The sequence below is a fragment of the Muntiacus reevesi genome, chromosome 11 (assembly GCF_963930625.1).
Source record: "Muntiacus reevesi chromosome 11, mMunRee1.1, whole genome shotgun sequence".
NCBI classification, from domain to species: Eukaryota; Metazoa; Chordata; class Mammalia; order Artiodactyla; family Cervidae; genus Muntiacus; species Muntiacus reevesi.
Genome location: NC_089259.1, coordinates 66,779,284 through 66,805,932, shown reverse-complemented (window position 1 = coordinate 66,805,932; position 26,649 = coordinate 66,779,284). Strand labels below are relative to the sequence as shown.

The 26,649-nt window shown below is 40.2% G+C and overlaps 1 protein-coding gene across 1 annotated transcript in view; it reads right to left on the bottom strand.

Annotated features, from left to right (window-relative positions):
• The window catches only part of LOC136144256 (ATP-binding cassette sub-family C member 4-like), a 152,903-nt gene that overhangs the window by 65,291 nt on the left and 60,963 nt on the right, over window positions 1-26,649 (bottom strand). The window contains 6 exon segments of the mRNA XM_065902002.1: window positions 9,543-9,622; window positions 14,111-14,257; window positions 22,172-22,266; window positions 22,961-22,998; window positions 23,736-23,876; window positions 25,210-25,407. Of these exon segments, the coding sequence (XP_065758074.1) occupies window positions 9,543-9,622; window positions 14,111-14,257; window positions 22,172-22,266; window positions 22,961-22,998; window positions 23,736-23,876; window positions 25,210-25,407 (699 nt within the window).

Genomic DNA, 26,649 nt, shown 5'->3' with positions numbered 1-26,649 from the left:
CTAAGATGTGTTTTCAGTAGAAGAAGGTACGAAAAAAATTACTGAAAAGAGTTATGCATGATCAGGATTTTCTAAAACTGGATTATCATCAGTTGGATAAATGGATTTTCTTAGGAATGACACAGCCATAGGAAAATTGGTTAGAGCCAACTATGCCCAAATGGCGGAGTTGACTTTCACTCAACCATGAGCCTGCATATATATGCCCATCGCGGCGTATCAACAAGCTAAGTGATAGACCCATCAGCCTTGACTAAATGTAACAGAATGTTCTAAACCCTTTTGACTGATTTCTTTGACAAAACTTCCTAAATTGAATTCTGTTGAAGTTCCTTTGTCCTCTAGCTAACTTTGACTTGCTTCAGAGGGCCCCTGAAACATCTCAAAGAGAGATATTAAACTAATTGCATTTATTTGGTTGGTTAACTTACATGGGAAATATTATAAAATAAGTAATAAATCCTATCAAGTTGTAATGTATGGTAAATATTCAGTTAAGTTCAGTTCAGTCTTTCAGTCATGTCCAACTCTTTGCGACCCCATGGACTGCAGCACGCCAGGCCTCCTTGTCTATCACTTACTCCCAGAGCTTGCTCCAATTAATGGCCATTGAGTTCGTGATGCCATCCAAACATCTCATCTTCTGTCATCCCCTTCTCCTCCTGCCTTCAGTCTTTCCCAGAATCAGGATATTTAGCAATGAGTCAGTTCTTTGCATCAGGTGGCCAAAGTATTGGGGTTTCAGCTTCAACATCAGTCCTTCCAAAGAATAGTCAGGGCTGACTTCTTTTAGGATAGACTGGTTGGATTTTCTTGCAGTCCTAGGGACTCTCAAGAGTCTTCTCTAACACCACAGTTCAAAAGCATCAGTTCTTCAGTGCTCAGCTTTCTTTATAGTCCCAACTCTCACATCCACACATGACTACTGGAAAAACCATAGCTTCGACTAGACGGACCTTTATCGGCAAAGTAATGTCTCTGCTTTTTAATATGTTGTCTAGGTTGGTCATAACTTTTATTCCAAGGAGTAAGCATCTTTTAATTTCATGGCTGCAGTCACCATCTGCAGTGATTTTGGAGCCCCCCAAATTAAAGTCTGTCACTGTTTCCATTGTTTCCCCATCTATTTGCCATGAAATGATGGGACCAGATGCCATGATCTTGGTTTTCTAAATGCTGAGCTTTAAGCCAACTTTTTCACTCTCCTCTTTCACTTTGATCAAGAGGCTCTTTTGTTCTTCTTCACTTTCTGCCATAAGGGTGGTGTCATCTGCATATCTGAGGTTATTGATATTTCTCCGCAATCTTGATTCCAGCTTGTGCTTCCTCCAGCCCAGCATTTCTCATGATGTACTCTGCATATAAGTTAAATAAGCAGGGTTACAATATATAGCCTTAACATACTCCTTTCCCAATTTGCAAACAGTCTGCTGTTCCATGTCCAGTTCTGTTGCCTCTTGACCTGCATACATATATCTCAGGGGGCAGGTAAGGTGGCCTGGTATTCCCATCTCTTTCAGAATTTTCCACAGTTTATTGTGATCCATACAGTCAAAGGTTTTGGCATAATCAATAAAGCAGAAGTAGACTTTGTTCTGGAATTCTCTTGCTTTTTCTACGATCCAACAGATGTTGACAATTTGAGTTCTGGTTCCTCTGCCTTCTTGAAATCCAGCTTGAACATCTGGAACTTCACGGTTCACATACTATTGAAGCCTGGCTTGTAGAATTTTGAGCATTACTTTAATAGTGTGTGGGATGAGTGCAACTGTATCACAGTTTGAACATTCTTTGTCATTGCCTTTCTTTGGGACTGGAATGAAAACTGACATTTTCTAGTCCTGTGGCCACTGCTGAGTTATTCAAACTTCCTGGCATATTGAGTGCAGTACTATGCCAGTATCATCTTTTAGGATTTGAAATAGCTCAACAAATTCCATTACCTTCACTATCTTTGTTTGTAGTGATGTTTCCTAAGGCCCACTTGACTTCACATTCCAGGATGTCTAACTCTAGGTGAGTGACCATACCATCATGGTTATCTGGGTCATGAAGATCTTTTTTGTATAGTTCTTCTGTGTATTCTTACCACCTCTTCTTAGCACTGTGTCTACCAGGTCTAATCCCTTAAATCTATTCATCACCTCCATTGTATAACCATAAGGGATTTGGTTAGGTCAAACCTGAATGGCCTAGTGGTTTCTCCTACTCTCTTCAATTTAAGCCTGAATTTTGCAATAAGGAGCTCACGATCCGAGTCATAGTCAGCTCCAGGTGTTGTTTTGGCTGACTGTATAGCGGCTCTCCATCTTCAGTTGAAAAGGACATAATCTGATTTCAGTATTGATCATTTAGTGATGCCCATGGTTCGAATTGTCCCTTGTGTTGCCAGAGAGCATGTTCGCTATGACCAGTGTATTCTCTTGACAAAACTCTGTTAGCCTTTGCCCTGCTTCATTTTGTACTGTAAAGGCCAAACCTGCCTGTGACTCCATGTATCTCTTGATTTTCTACTTTTGCATTCCAAGTCCCTGTGATGAAAAGGACATCTTTTTTGGTATTAGTTCTAGAAGGTGTTGTAGGTCTTCATAGAACTGGTCAACCTCAGGTTCTTTGGCATAAGTAGCTGGGGCACACACTTGGATTACTGTGATGTTGAATCGTTTGCCTTGGGAATGAACTGAGATCATTCTGTCATTTTTGAGTTTGCACCCGAGCACTGCATTTCAGACTCTTGTTGACTATGAGAGCTACTCCATTCCTTCTAAGGGATTCTTGCCTACAGAAATAGATACAATGGTCATCTGAGTTAAATTCACCAATTCCCTTCCATTTTAGTTCACTGATTCCTAAGATGTCAGTGTTCACTCTTGCCATCTCCTTTTTGATCACATCCAATTACCTTGATTCTTGGACCTAACATTCCAGGTCCCCATGCTATACTGTTCTTTATAGCATTGGACTTTACTTTCACCAACAGACTCACCCACAATTGAGCATCATTTCCACTTTGGCCCAGTCACTTCTTTCTTTCTGGAGCTATTAGTAATTGCCCTCAGCTCTTCCCCAGTAGCATACTGGATACTTTCTAATCTGGAGGGCTCATCTTCCAGTGTCATACCTTTTTGCGTTTTCATACTGTTCATGGGGTTCTCATGGCAAGAATACTGGAGTGGTTTGTCGTCTCCTCCTCCAGTGGACCACATTTTGTCAGAACTCTTCATGATGATGTGTCCAGCTTCGGCGGCCCTGCATGGCATGGCTTGTAGCTCCATTGAGTTACACAAGCCCCTTTACCACAATATGGCTAGTGATCCATGAAGTGGGAAAGAACACAAAGAGTCAGTTATTTAAGCTCAGCCAAGCTGCTGATTTTTTGTTGCTGTTCTAGGTGCTGTTATTTTCTTTTCCTGAATGAGGAGTGTGTGAGGAAGAAAGGTTTTTGCAATTGAGTTTTCCCCAGTAAATTACAGCATTTTGCTGAGGGCAGCTGTGTGCATCTTCTCATGCTCAAAGCAGTCCCAATTTTTTGAAATTTAATTAAGTGATTTTTCTGGTATTTTTTATTTATTTTTAATTGAAGGATAATTAAAATGCTTAAATCTAACTTCCACATCTTACTTTTATTTCACTCGTTTTACTAGTAGGAAGACTTCTAGGAGGAGATTATTTCAATGAAAATAACTGTACATAATTGAGACTCCTTACTCAGTGTTATATGGGACTTTGGAAAACTGTATGAAACTTACATTAATTTGAAATATTCAGTGCCCAATAGTCAGTTTTGAAAACAACTGATTTTTATTCTGTGAGACTACACAAGAAAGTGTCCATTAAATTTTTCAAGAATTACAAACCTAGAATCTCTGTAATACGAACTGATGAGATGGTGTTTATGGGCCTGGAAACTATGTGTGACAATAACTTTAATTCAACATCATGCCAGTGTCACAAGACAATTTTTCTCATTTAAAAACATATGGTGTTTTAAAAATAACTACCCATTACTTAGTGCTCAACATGCATTTAGATGTTATGCAAAGAATAATATTAAAACAGCTTCATTTTGCCTTCCCACAACATATATGGAGTTAGTATTATTTTCTCTATTTTACTGAGAGGAGACTGGCCTTGTGGGGCAGAGACAGGAAGAGGGAGAGCTGGGATTCGAGCTTGGAAAGGGAGACTGCAGGGCTCCCCACTGCACCTTAAAGCTGTTGCCATCGTAAATGATTATCAGGTGGAATCACACTATATAAATTGGTTTTTTATGCCACTTTCCCTTCATCCTTTTTGAAATAGTGAACAGCTCCAATCTGCCCAACAACTATAATGTGACTGAACAGGCAACATATCTGGTATCTGTAAGACTCAGTGTACAGGATGGTGCACAAACTCATGATCACCCTGTGTTGGGATATGGTCTCTGAATGACATTGTCTGAGTAGATGTTCTGTCCTGAAGTGTAGACCCACTTACTCAGAACCCAGGGTTTTCTTTAGCCACACTTGGTATCACTATTACAAAATATTAAATAAATTATCTGAGCTATCATTTATGGAAATGAGAAGGAATTAAAAGAGGAAAAGTATATGAAATAGACTCTGTAGAAGTAACATAAATGATCAAGAATCATCTAAGGTTTATCATATATACCAAGAAGAAGCAGAATCATCAAAAATGAGTTTGAAAACACTCAGCACGAACTAACTCCTTTAAAACAAAACTGAACAACCCCCTTCCAGCCCCTTCCCTTCCCCCCTCTCAGCTGGGGATAGAAAGACTGGTTCCCACACAGGAACCAGCAGTACCTCCAGCCCCACCATCCACAGCAGCAGCCTTTCCTTATCATCTGGGATCAAAGATCACCTCCTAGAAGCTCCGCCACCTCCCGGACCAGGCTCCCTAACTGCCTCCAGCCTCCACATCCAGTTTGCCTTCCAGGACTTCCTCCACAGAGCTCCCACAATTAGGATTCCAAAGCTATCAAGGGGTGAATCTCTGGATGTCTTCCTTCCCTGGGGGACTGGAGGAGACCCATGAGGGGACCCTGACTCACCCCTTTGAGTCACCCCTGTACCTCATGGCCTCAATTTGTTTGTTGAAGGGAAGGATGGAAGAGAGGGAAAAACCACGAACCATTGCTCATACTCCCCTCCCAGAAACTAAAATCTCAAACAACCAGCAACACCTCCTTAGCTCCTACATTCCAGATGGGTCTCTCTTCTGATTCATTCAAATTCCTTCCAGCCTATCTTCACCTCAACTCCCTCCATGCCTCCTGGATTTGCAGTCCTTTGCTCTTTAACTCCTCCCATCTGAAATCTGTTCCTCAGGTCACCAGATACCTACTGATTCCAAATCAACCAACAACTTTCCATGAACTCACCTTCTCGTTTGCACTGAACAAACCTGTCCTTCCTCGGGTCTGTACCACATCTCCTTCTCTCGTCCTTGCTGTTCACCATGTGTCTTTTGTACTACCATTCTCTCTCTGCTTTCTCTCTGAATATCAAGGCTTCCATAAGCTTCTGATCTTAGGTCCTAAAATGTTTCCCTTTCTCTGGGCAATGTTGTTATCTTCACAGATTCAACTACTGCCTGCTCAGTGAAGAAAATACAGGCGCCATGCTCAGCCCAGGTCTCTCTCTCAAAGAGCAGACTCTTACTTCTAATGAACTACAGGATGCCTCCACTTCAAGATAACTGAACTACAAGTGGTAAAAGAGGGACTGGAAAACAGCTAGACTAGAATTTTCTCTCCTCTTCAATGAGAATATTCCCTGCTGAAGTCAGGTAGCATCTATATGTCACCTAAAAATATGCTATGAATTCTGATTATGACAACTAACTAACCATATTCTAAGCACACACTCGAAAACCTACCTTGGCCTAGCTTGCTATAGCAAAGAAACAGAACCTTTCACAAAATCCCTTCAAAGTAATTCACAATCACTGTCAAAATGTGACATTGTTTTAGGAAAAAATTGTTTCTGGGGATAAATTATGTAACCAAATCCAACACGGCACATTTATAAAATAAGTTTGCAAAAGAGAAAGAAAAATAAACATCTTTGCAATAAAAGTTCTCTGCCTCTGAGTCTCAGTTTAGTTTTCATTGGTAACAGTGGAATCCTTGTCCACAGGCTACGCTGTCTGCAGGCAAATGTTCACTGCAGCATTTCTATGTGCAGCTTTTGATACATGCACTTCATTTCCAAAATTAACACTTAGAAAAAGTAAATTCCCCACAGCTTAATCACTGAAAAGGAGACAGAATTAAATAAGAAAAAAAAACACTCCATATGAACAACAATACTGAATGTGGGGATAAGATCTAAGATGACTCAGCATCATTCCTTAAAACCTCAAGTTCACAGACAGAGGCTGGATAGAAGGTATTCCTGTAGGTCTTTCTCTCACTGTCTTTTTTTTTTTTTTTTTTTTTTTTAAGATTAAGGCTGAGCAATCAACTTGTGAAAAGAAAACATGCCTACAAAAATGAAGGACATTTCCTGAGATGATTTTCACCTAGAGATCTCTTCAAGAAAATTAGAGATACCAAAGGAACATTTCATGCAAAGATGGGCAAAATAAAGGACAGAAATGGTATGGACCTAACAGAAGCAGAAGATATTAAGAAGAGGTGGCAAGAATACACAGAAGAACTATATAAAAAAAGATCTTCATGACCCAGATAACCATGATGGTGCAATCACTCAGTTAGAGCCACACACTGCTTTGCATAGCTTTTGTCAGGGAACCCTGCCCCTCCGCCTGAATGCTAAACTAAAGTGGCTTTTCTCAGCTCACAGGGAGACAATCTGATTCACCACCTGTGAATGGCTGCAGAAAAGAAAAAAAAATAAACGAATCTCCTCCTAATTTGCAAGATAAATTGCCTTTAAACTTTATTTCCTCACCTCCTCTCCTCTATGTTCTGTCAAAGAACCTGGCATCTGGACCCCAATAAGATGATTATTTTGAGACATTAGTCTGCCATCTTAGACTGCCAAGCTTCCAAATAAAGTTGCTATTCAGATAATCAGGATGGTGTGATCACTGGCCTAGAGCCAGACATTCTGGAATGCAAAGTAAAGTGGACCTTAAGAAGCATCACTACAAACAAAGCTAGTGGAGGTGATGGGATTTCAGCTGAGCTATTTCAACTCCTAAAAGATGATGCTGTGAAAGTGTTGCACTCAAAATGCCAAAAAATTTGGAAAACTCAGCAGTGGCCACAGGACTGGAAAAGGTCAGTTTTCATTTCAATCCCAAAGAAAGGCAATGCCAAAGAATGCTCAAACTACCACACAGTTGATCTCATGTCACACGCTAGCAAAGTAATGCTCAAAATTCTCCAAGCCAGACTTCAACATGAAGTACGTGAACCATGAACTTCCAGATGTTCAAGCTGGATTTAGAAAAGGCAGAAGAACCAGAGATCAAATTGCCAACATATGCTGGATCATCAAAAAAAAAAGAGAGTTCCAGAAAAACATCTACTTCTGCTTTATTGACTATGCCAAAGCCTTTGACTGTGTGGATCACAACAAACTGTACAAAATTCTTAAGGAGATGGGAATACCAGGCCACTTAACCTGCCTCCTGAGAATCTGTATGCAGGTCAAGAAGCAACAGTTAGAACTGGACTTGGAACAACCGGCTTTTTCCAAATAAGGAAAGGAGTACGTCAAGGCTGTATACTGTCACGTCAAGACTGTATACTGTCACTCTGCTTATTTAACTTGTATGTAGAGTACATCATGAGAAATGCTGGGTTAGATGAATCACAAGCTGGAATCAAGATTGCCAGAAATATCAATAACCTCAGATATGCAGATGACACCACCCTTATGGCAGAAAGTGAAGAACTAAAGACCTCTTGATGAAAGTGAAAGAAGAGAGTGAAAAAGTTGGCTGAAAACTCCACATTCAGAAAACTAAGATCATGGCATCTGGTCCCATTGCTTCATGGCAAATAGATGGGGAAACAGTGGCTGACTTTATTTGTTTGGGCTCCAAAATCACTGCAGATGGTGATTACAGCCATTAAATTAAAAGACACTCCTTGGAAGGAAAGTTATGATCAACCAAGACTATATTAAAAAGCAGAGACATTACTTTGTCAACAAAGGGCCATCTAGTCAAGGCTATGGTTTTTCCAGTAGTCATCTATGGATGTGAAAGCCAGACTATAAAGAAAGCTGAGCACAGAAGAACTGATGCTTTTGAAGTGTGGTGTCGGAGAAGACTCTTGAGAGTCCCTTGGACTGCAAGGCAGATCAAACCTGTCCATCCTAAAGGAGATCAGTCCTGGGTGTTCACTGGAAGGACTGATGTTGAAGCTGAAACTCCAATACTTTGGCCACCTGTTGCGAAGTTGAGTCATTTGAAAAGACCCTGATGCTGGGAAAGATTGAGGGATAGAGGAGAAGGGGACAACAGAGGATGAAATGGTTGGATGGCATCACCGACTCAATGGACATGAGTTTGGGTAAACTCCAGGAGTTGGTGATGGACAGGCAGGCCTGGCATGCTTTGGTTCATGGGGTCGCACAAAATCAGACACAACTGAGCAACTGAACTGAACTGAACTGATTGCCCTTCTTGGACTTCCCAGGTGGCTCAATGGTAAGAATCTGCCTGCAATGCAGGAGATGCAGGAGACACGAGTTTGATCTCTGGGTCAGAAATATCCCCTGGACAAGGAAATGGCAACCCACTCCAGTATTCTTGCCTGAAAAATCCCATGAATTGAGGAGCCTGGTTGGCTGCAGTCCATGGGGTCACAAAAGCATCAGACACAACTTAGCAACTAAATAACATTGTTCTTGTTAAAGTATTATTTTCACTTTATTTTTAGCCAACCTTTTCTTTCTAAGTAACCACACCTGGATTTATCCAAATAAAATAGGGCAACAAATACTTGTCTCCTGTGGGAATACAATACAGCATGCTCGTGCTTAATTGTGTCCAACTCTGCAGCCCCATGGACTATAGCCTGCCAGGCTCCTCCGGCCATGGAATTTTCTCAGCAAGAATACTGAAGTGCGTTGCCATTTCCTTCTCCAGGGCATCCTCCCAACCGAGATATCAAATCCACATCTCCTGCATCTCCTGCATTGGCAGCTGAATTCTTTACCACTGAGACACCTGGGAAGCCCAACACAGCGCATAATTTTGTCAGTCTAGGCTATCTTTCCATGAGTGGTATTATTTCTATATTATGAAATGTGCTCACAGTAAAGGGAATCCACACCAGATACCTGGAAGGCAGAGGGAGAACCACTTACCCAGCATGTGGCTGTTTCAGACCAACTTTGACCTGACTGTGTAGACACTCCTGCCCCAGTGGTTACTCATGTTAACTCACCCTCCCAATCAGAACCGTACCTCTTTCTCACAAACACAGCCTTTACCGAGGATAAGAGGACACACTGCCAGGCTGAAAGGCCCACCCTCAGCCCCTTGTGAAAAATCCTTGAGAAACAGGCACTCTGCTCTTCCCTGTGAGAACTCTGACAGGACTGTTACATTACCTGGATGAAATCAAGAAATATCAGGGGCAGTAAGTCATCCATATGCTCAATGTCTTTGGAGAAACGATTCAAAATTCTTCCTGCAAGAACAGGATACAAGAAATTACTCATTTCCTCAGATAGGAGCTTTAAGAGAAATAATTCATGAACAAATAAAAACAATAGTTTTAAAGATTATGTATTTTGGGTCTTCCCTGGTGGTACAGAGTCTCCAGTGCAGGGGACATGGGTTCAACCCCTGGTCCAGGAAGATTCCACATGCCACAGAGCCTGTGCAGCACAACTGCTGAAGATCATGTGCCTAGAGCCTGATCTCTGCAACAGCAAAAGCCACCACAATGAGAAGCCAAGTCACTGCAATGAACAGTAACCCTTGCTTGCTGTAACTAGAGTAAGCCCAAATGCAACAACAAAGACCCAATGCAACTAAAAATAAATAAATAAATCTTTTAAAAAATAAAGTATATGTATTAAATATTTAATATATTGGGCTTCCCTAGGGACTCAGTGCTAAAGAATCTGCTTGCCTAAGCAGGAGACATAAGAGACAGGGGTTCAATCCCTGGGTCAGGAAGATCCCTGGAGGAGGAAATGGTAACCCACTCCAGTGTTCTTGCCTGGGAAATCCCATGGACAGAGGAGCCTGGCAGGCTATAGTCCATGGGAATATAAAAGAGTCAGACACCACTTAGTGGTAAAACAACAACAAAGTTAATATATTACAAATTCATATGAAATAAGCCAATGTCAGTGACAAAAAGAAAGATAAAATAGGATGATACCTAAAGAGAAACAAAAACACCACCAAATGGCAGTAGGTGGGGAAGTGAAACTGAGCCCTGATTTTTAAAAGAATTGGGGAATCTTGTGGCAGTATCAGGAAGGATTGGTGGATTTGAGAATGCTCTCTCCTTTTAGAGCCATCCCATATAAGGCTCACTCCAAGTGCTAAATCGGTAAATGAACAATTGCAAAATACCTAAGTTAATCCTAATTGTCACAACAATTTTGCTTTAATTATCAAGATTAATTTTGCCAAGTGATACTTTCTAAATAAACATAATTATAACCTCTTTGTAATTTTTTTCCCAGATGGCTCACAGCATCTCACATTTTGGGAAATTTTGGATTGTGGCCATTTCTAAGTCGTGAGTTTACTACTGGCTTAATAAGTCGCTGTTTTCAGAGGTGTACCAGGTGTGACAAGCACATACTTACAAATAAGCATCTAAGAAGACCACAGGGATGTAGGCAGGAAAACAGAAATATTACTAAATGACTAAGAATCACTTATCATTGATTTTATTTGCCTTCTCAGAATCCACAATAATAGTATATCCTTAAGGAATCAGGATAGATTATGGGAATTTCCAGTAAATAACTGGCATAAACTAAAAATGTCACCTGTCACATCAGTAAACAAAGGATGCTGCAGCCATCAGGTCTCTGCAGCCACCCCTGCAAGGGTGGTGCACCCTGAGGAAACTCAGGATGAGAAAGAACAGGACACTGGCCCCAGACAGGGGAGGTGCAAATCAAAGGAACTGTAGCAGGGAGGAGCCAATTTTGACTCCATGCTGGATCTGTTTCTTTGACCACTGCTAGTCATTGCTTTGGTCAGGGAACCCTGCCCCTCTGCCTGAATGTTAAACAAAAATGGCTTTTTTCAACTCACAGGGAGACAATCTGACTCTCACCACCTGTGAATGGCTGCAGAAAAGAAAAAAATGAACAAATACCCTCTTATTGTGCAAGATAAATGGCCTTTTGACTTTACTTCCTCGCCTCCTCTCGTCTCTGTTCTATAAAAGAACAAAGCATCCAGATTCCAATGAGATGGTTATTTTGAGACATCAGTCTGCCATCTTCTAAGTCTGTCATGTTCCCAAATAAAGTCATTTTTCTTTGCCTTAGCATGTCATCTGTAAGACATCAGCGTTGTGAGGAAAGCAGAGCGAGCTTGAACTTGGTAACAAGTAACACCACTCTATGTGGTTCTCTCTTCATGCCATCACATACCAGAAACAAAGACACCATAAACAATCTATCACAAATTCTACATTTGAAAATAAACAAAGGAAAGAGTTCAATTTAATATACTACTAAAAGAGTAAATAACCGATGCCCCTAAACCTTAGGGCCTATCTTCACAGTACTTATTTGGGCTTCTATTTTCTTGAAGGGATGAAGCTCTAATAATAGACACAGGAGGGGGAGACAAGATACACACTGTGTATGCCTGCTGTTCTAGGATTAGTGACCTTAAAGATTTAAACTTGGTTCCAAATCCTTGAATAATAAATCAGCATCTGGAGAAGCCAACAGGTCATCAAGAGCCTGGTTAACAGTGGTCACAAGCATTCAAGAGGCTGTGATAAGAGAAATAATAACTGATAACTGATAACAGTCCCACTTGATGCTCCCAAATTTACAACTGCAGTTTCCCCATTAGCAGGAAAAGTAGAGTGACTTCACAGCCATAATAGCTGTCAGGATGCATTTAACAGGAGGCTTCCTGTGTGCTGTTTTGGATCTGTCAGAAAACCTTTGGCCCTTCTTAATTTCTGAATATTCAGGAATTAAGAGAAGAGGCACGCCTTTCCCAGGGATGAGGAATCCAGGCATTTCCTTTGTTAGTTTCTCATTATGGTGATAAGTACCCTCTTTTCTCTTTAATAGGGATCGCGTTGTGTTTTGTAAGTCTGGAATTTTAATCGTTATCTTTGCTGAGAATAACTACCTTGTAAGACAGCATATATGCGCACACCATGTTGATTAAAACACCTTTGCTCTATCAGAGCTTTGGTCCCTGTGTCTTTCTTTCTTTCTTTCTTTCCTTCTTTCTCTCTTTCAGGCTAATTCCTTAGAGCGCAGAGGCCCGCTGAGCTCACTTTCTTGCCTGGGCTTCTAAGACCCTCTCAAGAAGGTGCACTGTGCCTTCACCCACTGAGAGGGTGCCTGGTGCCTATGTGCAGTGGCACGAACTCTAAAAACAGAGCTTTATTGGCTCTCTGCATAAACCAGGGGATGTCAGCCTCTTTCCCTCTCTTACTTTCTTATCATTGACTCTGGACCACGAAGTTCCAGTCCATATAAGGACCAACAATACCAATGACTTCCAATTAGTTCCTCACTCCAGCTTCATAATAAGATGAGATTGTGTGGGCCTCTCCAGTTTACTGTGTGCTCCTCACAGTGTCTGGACTAAAGAACATGTATTGAATAAATGTGCACAAGATGCTGCCCTAAACAGTCTTATTTAATCCTCACAACAGTCTTGTGAAACAGAAAAGGCAGCAGTTAATCCCACTAGGACAGGAAGTTCCCAGACACCATGTTGACATCCTCACTTAGGTTCATTAGGTGCTGATCCTGTGCTAAGTGCTGTCAATATATTAACCTGCTTAATGCTCACATCAAGATATTGGTAAGCATATGAATAGTGTCCTCATTTTATAGGTAAGGAAATTGAGACACAGAGAAATTAAATAACTAACATGTAAGTATTAAATTAACTATAACTGGCTACTACTATTAGTAACTAACTCCAGAACCGAACCCAGAAAGTTGGCTCCAGAGTCCATACTTATAACCATGACAACATCCTGCCTGGAGATTTGCTTGCCCAGTCATATCCACCTACTTTGGCCTTGATCACACAGCTAGTTGATGACCAGGCCAAGGCTATTACTGTCCTCCCTCCAGTTACATCCCTACCTCAACAGGTCCTGTCAATCATGACCTGCAAAAACAAAGCCACCCTGGGCCTCAGCAGAAGTCTAACCAACTGAGCAGAGTGGGCATGTGTGCTGATGAACTAATTCTTCATAGGAACCCAGGTCAGGAGGCTACCTTCCAAAGCAAGACAGGTTGAAGGCCTCTCTTGTTGAAGGGTGGAGGAAGCAACCATTGGGAAACCTTCAGGTACACTCATATTTAATAATGAAGATCCACCTGCTAGGTACCACAGACATGTTTAATGTAATCAAAAGTCTATTGTAAAACTAGACAGTTGATTTTATTGAAGAGGATGCTTACGTTTCACTGATCTTGTATTTTAATTAATTTTACATTGCCATTTAGGTAAAACTCAAAATATGAGCACATGTCAGAGCTCTGTGGTCCCAGAAATGGATGGTCTGTGAAAGAAAGAAACACACAGTCTGTCTTCTGTAGAGACATCCCTGGAAGGTGGTCCTTCCTAGTTAGCTTAATATTATGAAACACAGCCAACGTTCTAACAACCAGTCAAAAACATTTCAACACATTTTCATCATTTGTTGGGTATTTCCTATGCCACATAACAAATGGACTCCTAAGTCATCCTGCAAAGTAAACATTCATATATTTTTACAGATATGCATAAATTGGAATAAAGGCTTATATGCTCCTATATTCAGATTTTCTCTGGTAGGAAAAATTATTAGTGAAGCTTTTCATAGAAAAAGAATAAACATACACAGTGATTTTCTTCCAAGCATCTCTTCCATTTTCAAATATGAAAATGTAAATAGGCATGTAAGGTGTTAACAAGACATATTCACCAAGAAATTTGGTGTCTGACTTACCTATTGGATGTCTATGGAAGAACAATACTGGAGCTCTTAAAATGGTCTCCAACATTTTGTTGTGCAAAGTTTGTGAAGAATTAACTAGGATGTAGAATATCAACAGAGACCGTGTGATGCCAAAAAGGACAGTAGACACAGTTAACCCTGAAATAAAGAAACATCACTCAGCACAAGATCTCTGTCTTATCCTTAACCATGCTAAAGCATGGCAGGCAGTTTAAAAAGGTACTGGGTATTTTATTCTATAAATAAAATTTGCATAGAGATTTACATAAATACAGAATAAAACACACACACACACGCATATACAAAGTAGATTCTGTAAGATTTTAATGCTTTCAAAAATACATTTATAAAGAAAAATATAAAAATCACTGTTTTCCTCCCACTAAATAGAAACAACATGGTGGGGGGGAATCATGTGTAAACTACAGGTTCATTCTAATCTTGCCTAATTCAATGACAAGTTCGAATAAAACTTGTAAGACAGATAATTATACAACTAGCTGACCTTCCTTTCTCCACATTTCAAATCTCATTATTTACAAGATGTCCCATAATCTGAAAGTAAGGTATGCTTTGGTAAAAATGAAAGTGTTAGTTGCTCAGTCAAGTCACACTCTTTGCAACCCCATGGACTGTAGCCCCCAGGCTGTTCTAACCATGGAATTTTCCAGGCAAGAATACTGGAGTGGGTTGCCATTCCCTTCTCCAATGCTTTGCTACCAGCACATGAATTAACAGGGAAAAGGAGAAATGATCTACCATTTCCTTGTAATTTACAAGGAAATTTACTTTCATGTAAAGTAGCTTTTTAAGAACCTACTATATAACACAGGAAACTCTACTTAATTCTCTGTGGTGACCTAATTGGGAAGTAAATCCAAAAAGAGGATATATGTTCAATGGTTCACTTGGCTGTACAACAGAAACTAACACAACATTGGAAAGCAAGTACAATAAAAAGTAATAAAAATTTAAAATATTAAAAATAAAGTAGCTACTTCTATGCCCAAGTAGCTATAAAGAGCATGAAAAGACCATGTTAAGTTGCAAGTGGACAATCTCTTAAATAATTGAACTGCAAGAAACTACAAATTATATTTTGACATGAGATAATCTTAACAAGATAATCTAAACTAATCCCTCACTATTTAATAGAAGTCCAAAGCATTTATAAATAAATATAATCATTTAAATTTATGTATTATCAATGATGTAAATCAGCACTACTATGCATATAAAAACTAAAATAGCCCTCCAAACATGTCTTCAACTCACAATGCTATATTGAGTGGAGATACCCTGAGCAATATATATTCCATCAAGTACTTTTTCCATTCAGCTACAACATCAGTGTTACTTAAATACTGAAAGCTGCTTAAATTCCTGAATTCCACTAACAGGCATTTGCCTTAGCCCACAATCCTAAATGAATGTGGAACAGAATCCCTTCCTTCTTCTTTATGCCCTCATTGTCCACCAATTCAGAAGGTAAAAAGCTGGTAGGTTCAAACTTATTATCAAGTGATTAATAAAATAAATACCATTTTGAGTTTATTTTTGTGTATGGTGTTAGAAAGCGTTCCAGTTTCATTCTTTTACAAGTGGTTGACCAGTTTTCCCAGCACCACTTGTTAAAGAGGTTGTCTTTTTTCCATTGTATATTCTTGCCTCCTTTGTCAAAGATAAGGTGTCCATAGGTTCGTGGATTTATCTCTGGGCTTTCTATTTTGTTCCACTGATCTATATTTCTGTCTTTGTGCCAGTACCATACTGTCTTAATGACTGTGGCTTTGCAGTAGAGCCTGAAGTCAGGCTGGTTGATTCCTCCAATTCCATTCTTCTTTCTCAAGATTACTTTGGCTATTCGAGGTTTTTTGTATTTCCATACAAATTGTGAAATTATTTGTTCTAGTTCTGTGAAGAATACCATTGGTAGCTTGATAGGGATTCCATTGAATCTATAGATTGCTTTGGGTCATATACTCATATTCACAATATTGATTCTTCCAATCCATGAACACAGTATGTTTCTCCATCTATTTGTGTCCTCTTTGATTTCTTTCATCAGTGTTTTATAGTTTTCTATGTATAGGTCTTTTGTTTCTTTAGGTAGATATACTCCTAAGTATTTTATTATTTTTGTTGCAATGGTGAATGGTATTGTTTCCTTAATTTCTCTTTCTGTTTTTTCATTGTTAGTGTATAGGAATGCAAGGCATTTCTGTGTGTTAATTTCATATCCTGCAACTTTACTATATTCATTGATTAGCTCTAGTAATTTTCTGGTAGTCTTTAGGGTTTTCGATGTAGAGGATCATGTCATAACGAATGGATAAGAAAGCTGTGGTACATATACACAATGGAATATTACTCAGCCATTAAAAAGAATGCATTTGAATCAGTTCTAATGAGATGGATAAAACTGGAGCCCATTATACAGAGTGAAACAAGGCAGAAAGATAAAGACCAATACAGTATACTAACACATATATATGGAATTTAGAAAGATGGTAATGATAACCCCATATGCAAGATAGAAAAAGAGACACAGATGTACAGAACAGACTTTTGGACTCTATGAGAGAAGGCGAGGGTGGGATGATCTGAGAGAACAGCATCAAAACATGTATATTATCAAGTGTGAAACAGATCACCAATCCAGGTTGGATGCATGAGACAAGTGCTCAGGGCTGGTACACTGGGATGACTCAGAGGGATGGGATGGGGAGGGAGGTGGGAGGGGGGTTCAGGATGGGGAACACATGTAAATCCATGGCTGATTCATGTCAGTGTATGGCAAAAACCACTACAATATTGTAAAGTAATTAGCCTCCAACTAATAAAAATAACTGGGAAGAAAGATAAATAAATAAATAAAATAAATAAATAAATAAACCACTGGAAATGACAAAAAATAAAAATAAAATAAAAACCAAATTTCAATGAGTGGATTTCTACATAACTTACTTTTTGCAGAAAGCTTTTACAAGCATTTCCTGTGAGGAGATTTTAATTTTTACTCATTAAAAAAAAATTATTGGGGTATAGTTACTTTACAATGTTGTGTTAGTTTCTGCTGTTCAACAAAGTAAATCAGCTATATGCATACATATATCCCTTCCCTCTTGGACCTCCCTTCCCCCTATCCCTCCCCTCTAGGTCATCACAGAGCACTGAGCTGAGCACCTGTGCTATACAGTATCTTCCCCCTAGCTGTCTGTTTCACACATGGTAGTGTGTATGTGTCAGTCCTAATCTTTCAATTCCTTACCTCCCCATTCCCGCTCTGTGTCCAAACATCTATTCTTTACAACTACGACTCTAGTCATCCCCTGCAAATAGGATCATCTGTACCATTTTTCTTGATTCCATGTTGCTGTTGTTGTTTGTTCAGTCACCAAGTCATGTCTAACACTTCGTAACCCCATTGACTGCAGCATGCCAGGCTTCCCTGTCCCTCACCATCTCCCAGTGCTTGCCCAAGTTCATGAATTGGTGATGCCATCCAACCAGCTCATCCTCTGTCACCCTCTTGTCCTTCTGCCTTCAACCTTTCCCAGCATCAGGGTCTTTTCCAGTGAGTCAGCTGCTTGCATCAGGAGTCCAAAGTATTGGATCTTCAGCTTTAGCATCAGTACTTCCAGTGAGTATTTGGGGTTGATTTCTTTTAAGTGACTGGTTTGATCTCCCTGCTGTCCAAGGGACTCTAAATCTCAAGTCTTCTCTAGCACCAGAGTTCTAAAGCATCAATTCTTCAGTGTTCAGCCTTCTTTATTGTCCAGTTCTCATAGCCATGCAAGACTACTCAAAAGAACATAGCCTTGAGTATACAGACCTTTGTCAGCAAAGTGATGTCTCTGCTTTTTAATACACTGTCAAGGTTTGTCATAGCTTTCCTGACAAGAAGCAACTGTCTTCTAATTCCATGGCTGCAGTCACAATCTACAGTGATTTTAGAGCCCAAGAAGAGGGAATCTGTCACTGCTCCCATATTTTCCCCTTCTGTTTGCATGAAGTGATGGGACTAGATGCATGATCTTAGTTGAATTTTTTTAAATATTCAGTTTTATGTTGATTTTTTCACTCTCCTTCTTCATCCTTATCAAGAGGCTCTTTAGTTCCTTTTTGCTTTCTGCCATTAGAGTGCTATCACCCACATATCTGAGGCTGATATTATCTAGCAATCTTGATTCTAGCTTGTAAACCATCCACCCCGGCATTTCACAAGATGTGCTCTGTGTATAAGTTAAATAAATGGGGTGACAATAAACAACCTCGTTGTACTCCTTTCTCAATCCTGAACCAATCAGTTATTCCATACAGGGTTCTAACTGTTGCTTCATGATCTGCATACACGTTTCTCAGGAGACAGGTAAGATGGTCTGGTATTCCAATCTCTTTAAGAGTTTTCCATAGTTTGTTATGATAAACACAGTCAAAGGCTATAGCTTAGTTACTGAAATAGAGGTAGATGTTTTTCTGGAATCCCCTCACTTTCTCTATGATCCAGCAAATGTTGGCAATTTGATCTCTGGTTCCTCTACCTTTTCTAAACCCAGCTTGAATATCTGGACGTTCTCAGTTCACATAATGCTGAAACATAGCTTGAAGGATTTTGAGCATAATGTTACTCTGTTCATCACAGCACTGTTTATACTAGCCAGGTCATGGAAGCAACCTAGATGCCCATCAGCAGACCAATGGATAAGGAAGCTGTGGTACATATACACCATGGAATATTACTCAGCTGTTAAAAAGAATTCATTTGAATCAGTTCTAATAAGATGGATGAAACTGGAGCCCATTATATAGAGTGAAGTAAGCCAGAAAGATAAAGACCATTACAGCATACTAACACAAATATATGGAATTTAGAAAGATGGTAATGATGACCCTATATGCAAAACAGAAAAAGAGACACAGATGTACAGAACAGACTTTTCAACATTCTTTAGTACTGCCCTTCTTGGGAATTTGGGTAAGGATTGACCTCTTCCAGTCCAGTGGCCACAGTTGGGTTTTCCAAATTTGCTGACCTATTGAGTGCAGCATTTTAATAGCACTTTAAATCTTTTAGTATTTTAAATAGATCTGTTGGAATTCCATCACCTCTACTAGTTTTATATGCAGCAGTGCTTCCTAAGGCTCACTTGACTTCGCACTCCAGAACGTCTGTCTCTGAGTGAGAAACGACATGATTGTGGTTATCCAGGTCATTAAGACTTTTATTGTATAGTTCTTCTGTGTATTCTTTCCATCCCTTCTTGATTGCTTCTGCTTCAATTAGGTCTTTACCATTTCTGTTCTTTATTGTGCCCATCTTCGGATGAAATGTTCCTTTGATATTTCCAATTTTCTTGAAGATATCTCTAGCCTTACCCTTTCTGTTGCTTTCCTCTATTTTTTGTATTGTCCATTGAAGAAGGGTTTCCAGTCTCTCCTTGCTATTCTTTGAACTATGCATTTAGTTCTAGAAGGTCTTCTAGGTCTTCATAGAACTGATCAACTTTAGCTTCTTTGGCGTCAGTAGTTGGGACTTGGGATTATTGAGATGCTGAATGGTTTGCCTTGGAAATGAACTTAGATCATTCTGTTGTTTTTAAGGTTGCACCCAAGAACTGCATTTTGGACTTTTGTTGATTATGAGGGCTATTCCATTTCTTCTAAGTGATTCTTGCCCACAGTAGTAGATATAATGGTCATCTGAATTAAATTCACCCATTTCAGTCCATTTTAGTTTACTGATTCCTAAGATGTCTATGTTTACTCTTAACATCTCCTGCTTGACCACATCCAATTTTCCTTGATTCATGGACCTAACATTCCAGGTTCCTATGCAATACTGTTTTTTATAGCATCCGATTTTACTTTTACCAACAGACACATCCACAACTGAGCATCGTTTCCAGTTTGACCCAGCCACTTCATTCTGTCTGGCGCTATTAGTAGTTGTCTTCTGCTCTTCCCCAGTAGCTTAATGGACACCTTCTGACCTGGGGGCTAATCTTTTGGTGTTATATCTTTTTGCCTTTTTATGCAGTTCATGGGTTTCTCATGGCTAGTACACTAGAGTGGTTTTCCATTCTCTCCTCCAGTGGATTATATTTTGTCAGAACTCTCCACTATGATCCATCCATCTTCGGTGGCCCTACATGGCACAGCTCATAGCTCCATTGACTTACGCAAACCCCTTCACCATGATAAAGCAGTGATCAGTGAAGAGGCTAGATTCCATATGTATGCATTAGTACAAGTAATTTTTCTGTTTTTCTCTTTCTGACATATTTTACTTTGTATGACAGACTCTAGGTCCATCCACATCTCACAAATGACCCAATTTCATTCCTTTCTGTGGATAAGTAATATTCCAGTGTACATGCGTGTTAGTCGCTCACTCATGTCTAATTCTTTGTAACCCCATAGACAATAGCCTGCCAGGCTCCTCTTTCCATGGAATTCTCCAAGCATGAATGCTGGAGTGGGTTGCCACTCCCTTATCCAGGGTTTCCTCCTGATCCAGGGATGAAACTCAGGTCTCCAGCATTGCAGGCATATTCTTTAAACAAGTCTGTCTATTTTTTTTTTTTAAAACAAGTCTGTTTATTTCAGGCATATTCTTTACCATTTGAGCTACCCAGAGAGCTCCCCTCCCCTGATTCAGTGTCTATATGTACCACAAATGAGGTGAAAAGACAGCCCTGAAAATGGGAGAAAATAATTACAAAATAAGTAACTGACCAGGGATTAATCTCCACAATATACAAACAGTTCATCCAGCTTAATATATAAAAAAAAATAAACTCAATCAAAAAATGGGCAGAAGACCTATATAGACCTTTCTCCAAAGAAGACATACAGATGGTCAAGAGGCACATGAAAAGATGCTCGATGTCGTTATTTGAGAAATGCAGATCAAAATTCTAATAAAGTATTACCTCACACAAGTCAGAATGCCTCATCAAAAAATATACAAACAATAAATGCTAGAGAAGGTGTGGAAAAAGGGAACCTATTTGCACGGTTAGTAGGAATGTAATTTGCTACAGTCACTATGGAGAACAATATGGAAGTTCCTTAAGAAACTGAAAATAGAACCATCATACGACCCAGCAATCCCACTACTGGGCATATACCCTGAGAAAACCATAATTCAAAAAGACACATGCACCCCAATATTCATAGCAACACTATTTACAAAAGCTAGGACATGGAAGCAACTTAAATGTCCATCAACAGATGAATGGATAAAGAAAGCATTTAACATTTTTGTTAAAGACATCCTTTAAATAGTATGTAATTCTATGCTATATATATTCTAAATATTCTTGTGAATAGAGAGAGTCATATTAATAGTTAATATTGCTGGCAAGCCAAATTTTGAATTAATCACACAGCTGGGGAGGAGGTAACACTGTGATCTCAGGGTAAGAAAGAGAAGGAGACCTAATTCCAGACACTGGACTTCCCCTGCTTAGCTTCTCAAGTTATGAGTGAAGCCCAGGAGATGAGCAGTGTGGAAAGGGGAGCTTGGCATACCTGGGAGGGAGTAATGCTTTCACCTGGGGCCCACGCTGCTAGAGGATTTCATCCAAGATCAATAAAAGCTAGGGTTTATTCAGACAGAATTGGAACAACCTGAACCACAGGGTAGGGATTCATTTCTATTCCCCTTCCCCATCCATATAATGATATAAGATTTAGCTAAAGCACCTATTAGAATACACAGTAGCTACATATTTCCAGTGGCTGATTTTCTCAATATGCAATCCTGGCTTAACTACCAAAATCCAGTATGGAACAATTTAAGAGTCTTCATGCAACTTTTTTTCTTCTGCTGCTGCTGTTGCTAAGTCGATTCAGTCGTGTCCGATTCTGTGCGACTCCTAGTAGATCTTTAAAATGATTATGTTAATTAATTCACAGAGTAAATGCAATTCAGATACTTAATTTATTAAGACATTACTGAATTACTCTGAAAGCCCTTGTTGCTCACACAGACTCATTGTAAGCACCTTAAACTCTGGTATTCTAGAGCAGATGACTCAACTTTACCTGAATAAACTCCAAAGCACCAGTTCAGAACAAATACTACATCTTCATCTTCTTTTAAATATCCCCCCAAATATAGGTCACTTTTTACATTCGCCCTATGGAACAGAAAATTTAAAATATTACACTATAGATATGCATAGACTTTACACAGATATCACAAAAAAAATTATCTCAATTCAAGAAATGTACATTATGCTGGAAAGTGTTTCCGAGTTTGAAAGACCCTGTGTGTATCTCCCTTTTAAAAATCTGAATCACGACTTTCAGTTTTCAAAATTATCTGTGAAGACAAAGTTAGAAAATGAACTTATGGTTGCCAAGGGGAAGGCTAGTTAGAGAGTTTGGATGTTCAGGCGCAAATGGCTAGATTTAAAGCAGGTAACCAACAAGGACTTATTGTATAACACATGGAACTCTGCTGAATGTTATGTGGCAGATGGGAGGGAAGTTTGGGGGAGAATGGATACATGTATATGTATGGCTGCATCCCTTCGCTATTCAGAAGAAACTATCACACCATTGTTGATCGGCCATTTCCCAAAACAATATTAAAAGTTCAAAAAATTTTTTAAAAAATTGTCTGTGAAGAAGTTGCTAAAGGGAGGGACATGGGGAGAGACCACGAAGGGATCACACACCACCCGCAGGAACTTTCATTTTTGTTCAGGGAAACTACGTGAGGCTCAGAAGCGGAGGCTGAACTCGCCCCATCTCTCCCCCTGAATCTGTGGGAAAGTGAGGGGCCGTGTAGATTTCACAGCGCTTTGGGTCAGACCAGGAATCACTCACCAGTATGCAAGCCACGAGTCCTGCAGGGTGTAGGCGACCTGGAGCAGGAAACACAGTCACTCAGACACTGACGTCACTGAGCCTCAGCCCACTCACAGGATGGGGGAGGGGAAGGCTCCAGGACACGGAGGTGGTCCTTCCGGTTCAGGTCTGTGCCAAGCCCCTCACCCCGATGACCACAGCTCAGGGGAGGGCATGCTGCATTTTAAACTCTTTAAAAGATATCCCCTTTTCCCCAGAAGACTTTGGTCCCCAAATATAATGTACTTCAGTGCAAACCCAAGTGGACTCCAAAGTCAGTAATAACAAAACAAATGTTGGGATTTTTCAAAGCAAAAGGCATGACAGGTACAGTGATGGTCAGTTCTGGGTGTCAGCTTGGCTGGGCCAGTCTCCAGTGATTCAACTAAATACCCATCTAGATGTTGCTCTGAAGGTACTTTGTGGATGTGGCTCACATTCATCATCAGAACTTAAGTAGAGGAGATCACTCTCAATACTGTGGTTGCCTCATCTAGTCAGTCAAAGGCCCTTAGAGCAAAACCTGAGACATCCTGGAGGAGGAAGAAATCCTGCCTCAAGACATCAGGGTCAGCTCCTGTCTGAGATTTCAGTCTGCAGGCCTGCCTTTCCGATTTCACATTCACCAAGCTAGGCCCACAACTGCATGAGCCACGTCTTTGAGATAAATCTCTAAATACAAATATTTAAAAAGAATTATAAAATACAATATAAATAGCTGAGTGCACAAATCAAAATAAACACCCTTACATACCTGAGCTGCGATGTTTATTAGAATAAGGAAGATGATGACAGGCCAGTGAGCACTAGCTGTGAAGTAATTCTTATAGGCCTTAAAACCAACGTTTCCTTCCAAATGGTCCTCTAGAGGTAGTACAACCTGTATATTCTCAGTCTAAAAGGGAAAAATGACAGTGAGAGATGAAATTTTAAAAAATGAACCCCAAATTTCAAGAGTTCAACAAAGTCCTCCTCTGGAAAGCTGTGGGAAACAGACACATCTCATACACTGGCAGGAGTGCAGAATGGTCCATCTCCCACGGAGAAGGGTGTGGGAATATCTGGCCAAATCACATATCTGTTTACCCCTGGACCTAGCCATCCCACTCATAGGGATCCATGAAAAATAATCAAACATCATTCACATGAGGTTATTCACTGTTGGGGAGCTTTGCTTAAAATAGAACATGACTCTCAACACACACACAACAAAATCAATTAATGTATAGATGCAGAACCTTCCTCTAAAATAACACACAAAATGATATGGAGTTAATGTATCCCTCCAGATGACTTGTGTTATTCAATGATAGAAACATAAAACATACTTGGGGCTCAAAATACAAGCCAAATATAGTAAACTGAGTTCACAGAGAGTTACAGTAAATAGGAGTTTATATAACACGTTGCAAGCATATGACCTGAATCTATTTGGTTCCTAAATTTCAGAGAGTGATTCCTGAGTTTAGAAAGTGAATGGCTGATCTGAATACTTATCAGAATCATTCCAGGCTCCTGGGTTTGGATATCAAGGAATATCTATGTATATTTTTAAGGGGGATCTAGTGCATTTCTGTCTGGAGGACTTAGAATGCATTATAGAGTCACAGAAGCCTAGTGTATCCTCGGCTCTTTCCTGGCCACTGGGATTCAAGGTCGATAAGATGTGGTTCTAGGTTTTGATGGGTAAAAAAGGAGGATGGGAACTAACACCAAAATGTCTCCATGTGGCAGGTCCTTCACACACGTTACCTCTGGCCTATCACAAACCATCTGACACAGAGGCAAAATAATACCATCAGTCACATGAGTGCTAGAACATTCCAACATAGAGGAAAAGTAGATGATTTAACATGACTCAACAGGACTCAGTCTAAGGGGGTCTTCACATTAAGCCTCGGGATGCCTAAGGGAAGCCAGAGGCCACCAGCATGAGTAGGATGTAAATATGGCAAACTGAAGAGTCCTCAATCAGTGTGAGCCACATTCACTCAGAAATTCATTGCAGTGCACCAGTACTGATCTCCATAAGAGTCTCCATCCTATACTCAAAGGGGAACCCCGAGCAGGCTTGATTCCTTCATGCTCTTCTATCAATTCAATGGAACAAGACTTTGGGAATCTTAGGGTCTACTTTGGGACAAATGAAGATGTCATGAGCAGGCTGAAGGTCCATGAGACCACCAAGAGCAGACAGACCCAAGCACACTGCAGGATGAGAAACTCACTTCTTGGTCTTCTGGAGCTGCATCTTTCAACGAGGGTCTGGGAGATTGGAGAGACTGAACCAAAGACTCAGAGTTCACAGTGGGAGTTCCTGGCACTGGAGATGCTTCAGACTGCTCATTCCCCTTTTCAAAAGGGGAAAAAATATCTATCCCGGATTTTAGGAACTCAGAGTAAGTTCCTCTTTCCACCACTATCCCCTAAAATAAAAAAGTTGAGAGGAATTAATTTATATCTGATAATATTAAACCAACCTAAATACTAATCAATAAAAACTATTTGATCTTAAATTAACATTTTTGAAAAAAATGATCCCTGGTTCTAGAATTCTTGTTGAGAACTCTAGTTCAGTCAGCTCAGTACAGAACTGATCATTGGGTTCTCTGCCAAGTCCCTGTGTTAGGTGCTGGGGGATATGAAAGAAACGTGTGCTCATGTGTTAAAAATGGAGGCCGTTGACATGACTACCCTGGGCACTTAGGGAAGGAGGAAGTACAGAGGGTGGTGGGAGGACCAGCACAGTCTTTTTAGATAACATGGGAATTGAGAGAAGCCCCATGTGACAATTCCAGGAAAGAAATTTAAACTTAACCCAGAGGTGGGGACCAGCACATCTGCATGTAGGTAAGAGTCACTCATTAAATCTTCATTCCCCACTGTCACTGTCACACTATCATGTGCCCGGCTGAGATAACAGGAACCAGCCCTGGACAGAAAATCCATGAGAGGCATCTTCATGGTCTACAACTGCCCCCACACACTCAGCAAGTTCCCAACTGAAAATTCAATATTCCCCCTTTTAAAGTAATTAAACAAGGAGGCCATGGGACTGGAGTGACCCTAAAGCCTTGGCAGTCTGTGCCCACAAACCAAAACCTAAGCCAGAATCCACGCACTCAGATCCGAGAAAATACTTAGGAACAACCAACCACATGTAGCCAACTAGGCTTCCCCAAAACAGGCAACTGCTTAAGCTACAGTCAATCAAATAATTTTCTTTGAACACATGTGACACATCCTTGCAGAGTTTCCCTCCCTTACAAAGTTATATAAAATAATGTGTACATGTTTCACTATTTTCTGACCCCATGAAACCAGACTCAGCTGATTCACCTAGTAGCAAATAAAACAGGGAAAAAAAAATCTCAGGATGCAAAACACATCAAATCAGAACAGCTGAGGTTAAGGCAGCTCAGGTGGAGGGAGATGGCCCAGGATCCTCGCTGGGACCCCTCTCACCCTCTCCCCTGAGATGGTCCACTGGGCGAAATGCAGGGAAGCCTTTGGGTACCATCTGATACTGCAGAATTAGAAAATTAAGCAGGATATATCAGGTCTTGTTCCACTTGGGTGGCAAAATTCACACAGCTCTTTAATGAAATCACCACTCACCCCATCAGATCAGTAATATGCACAATGAAATGACTGGTAGTACAAAGACA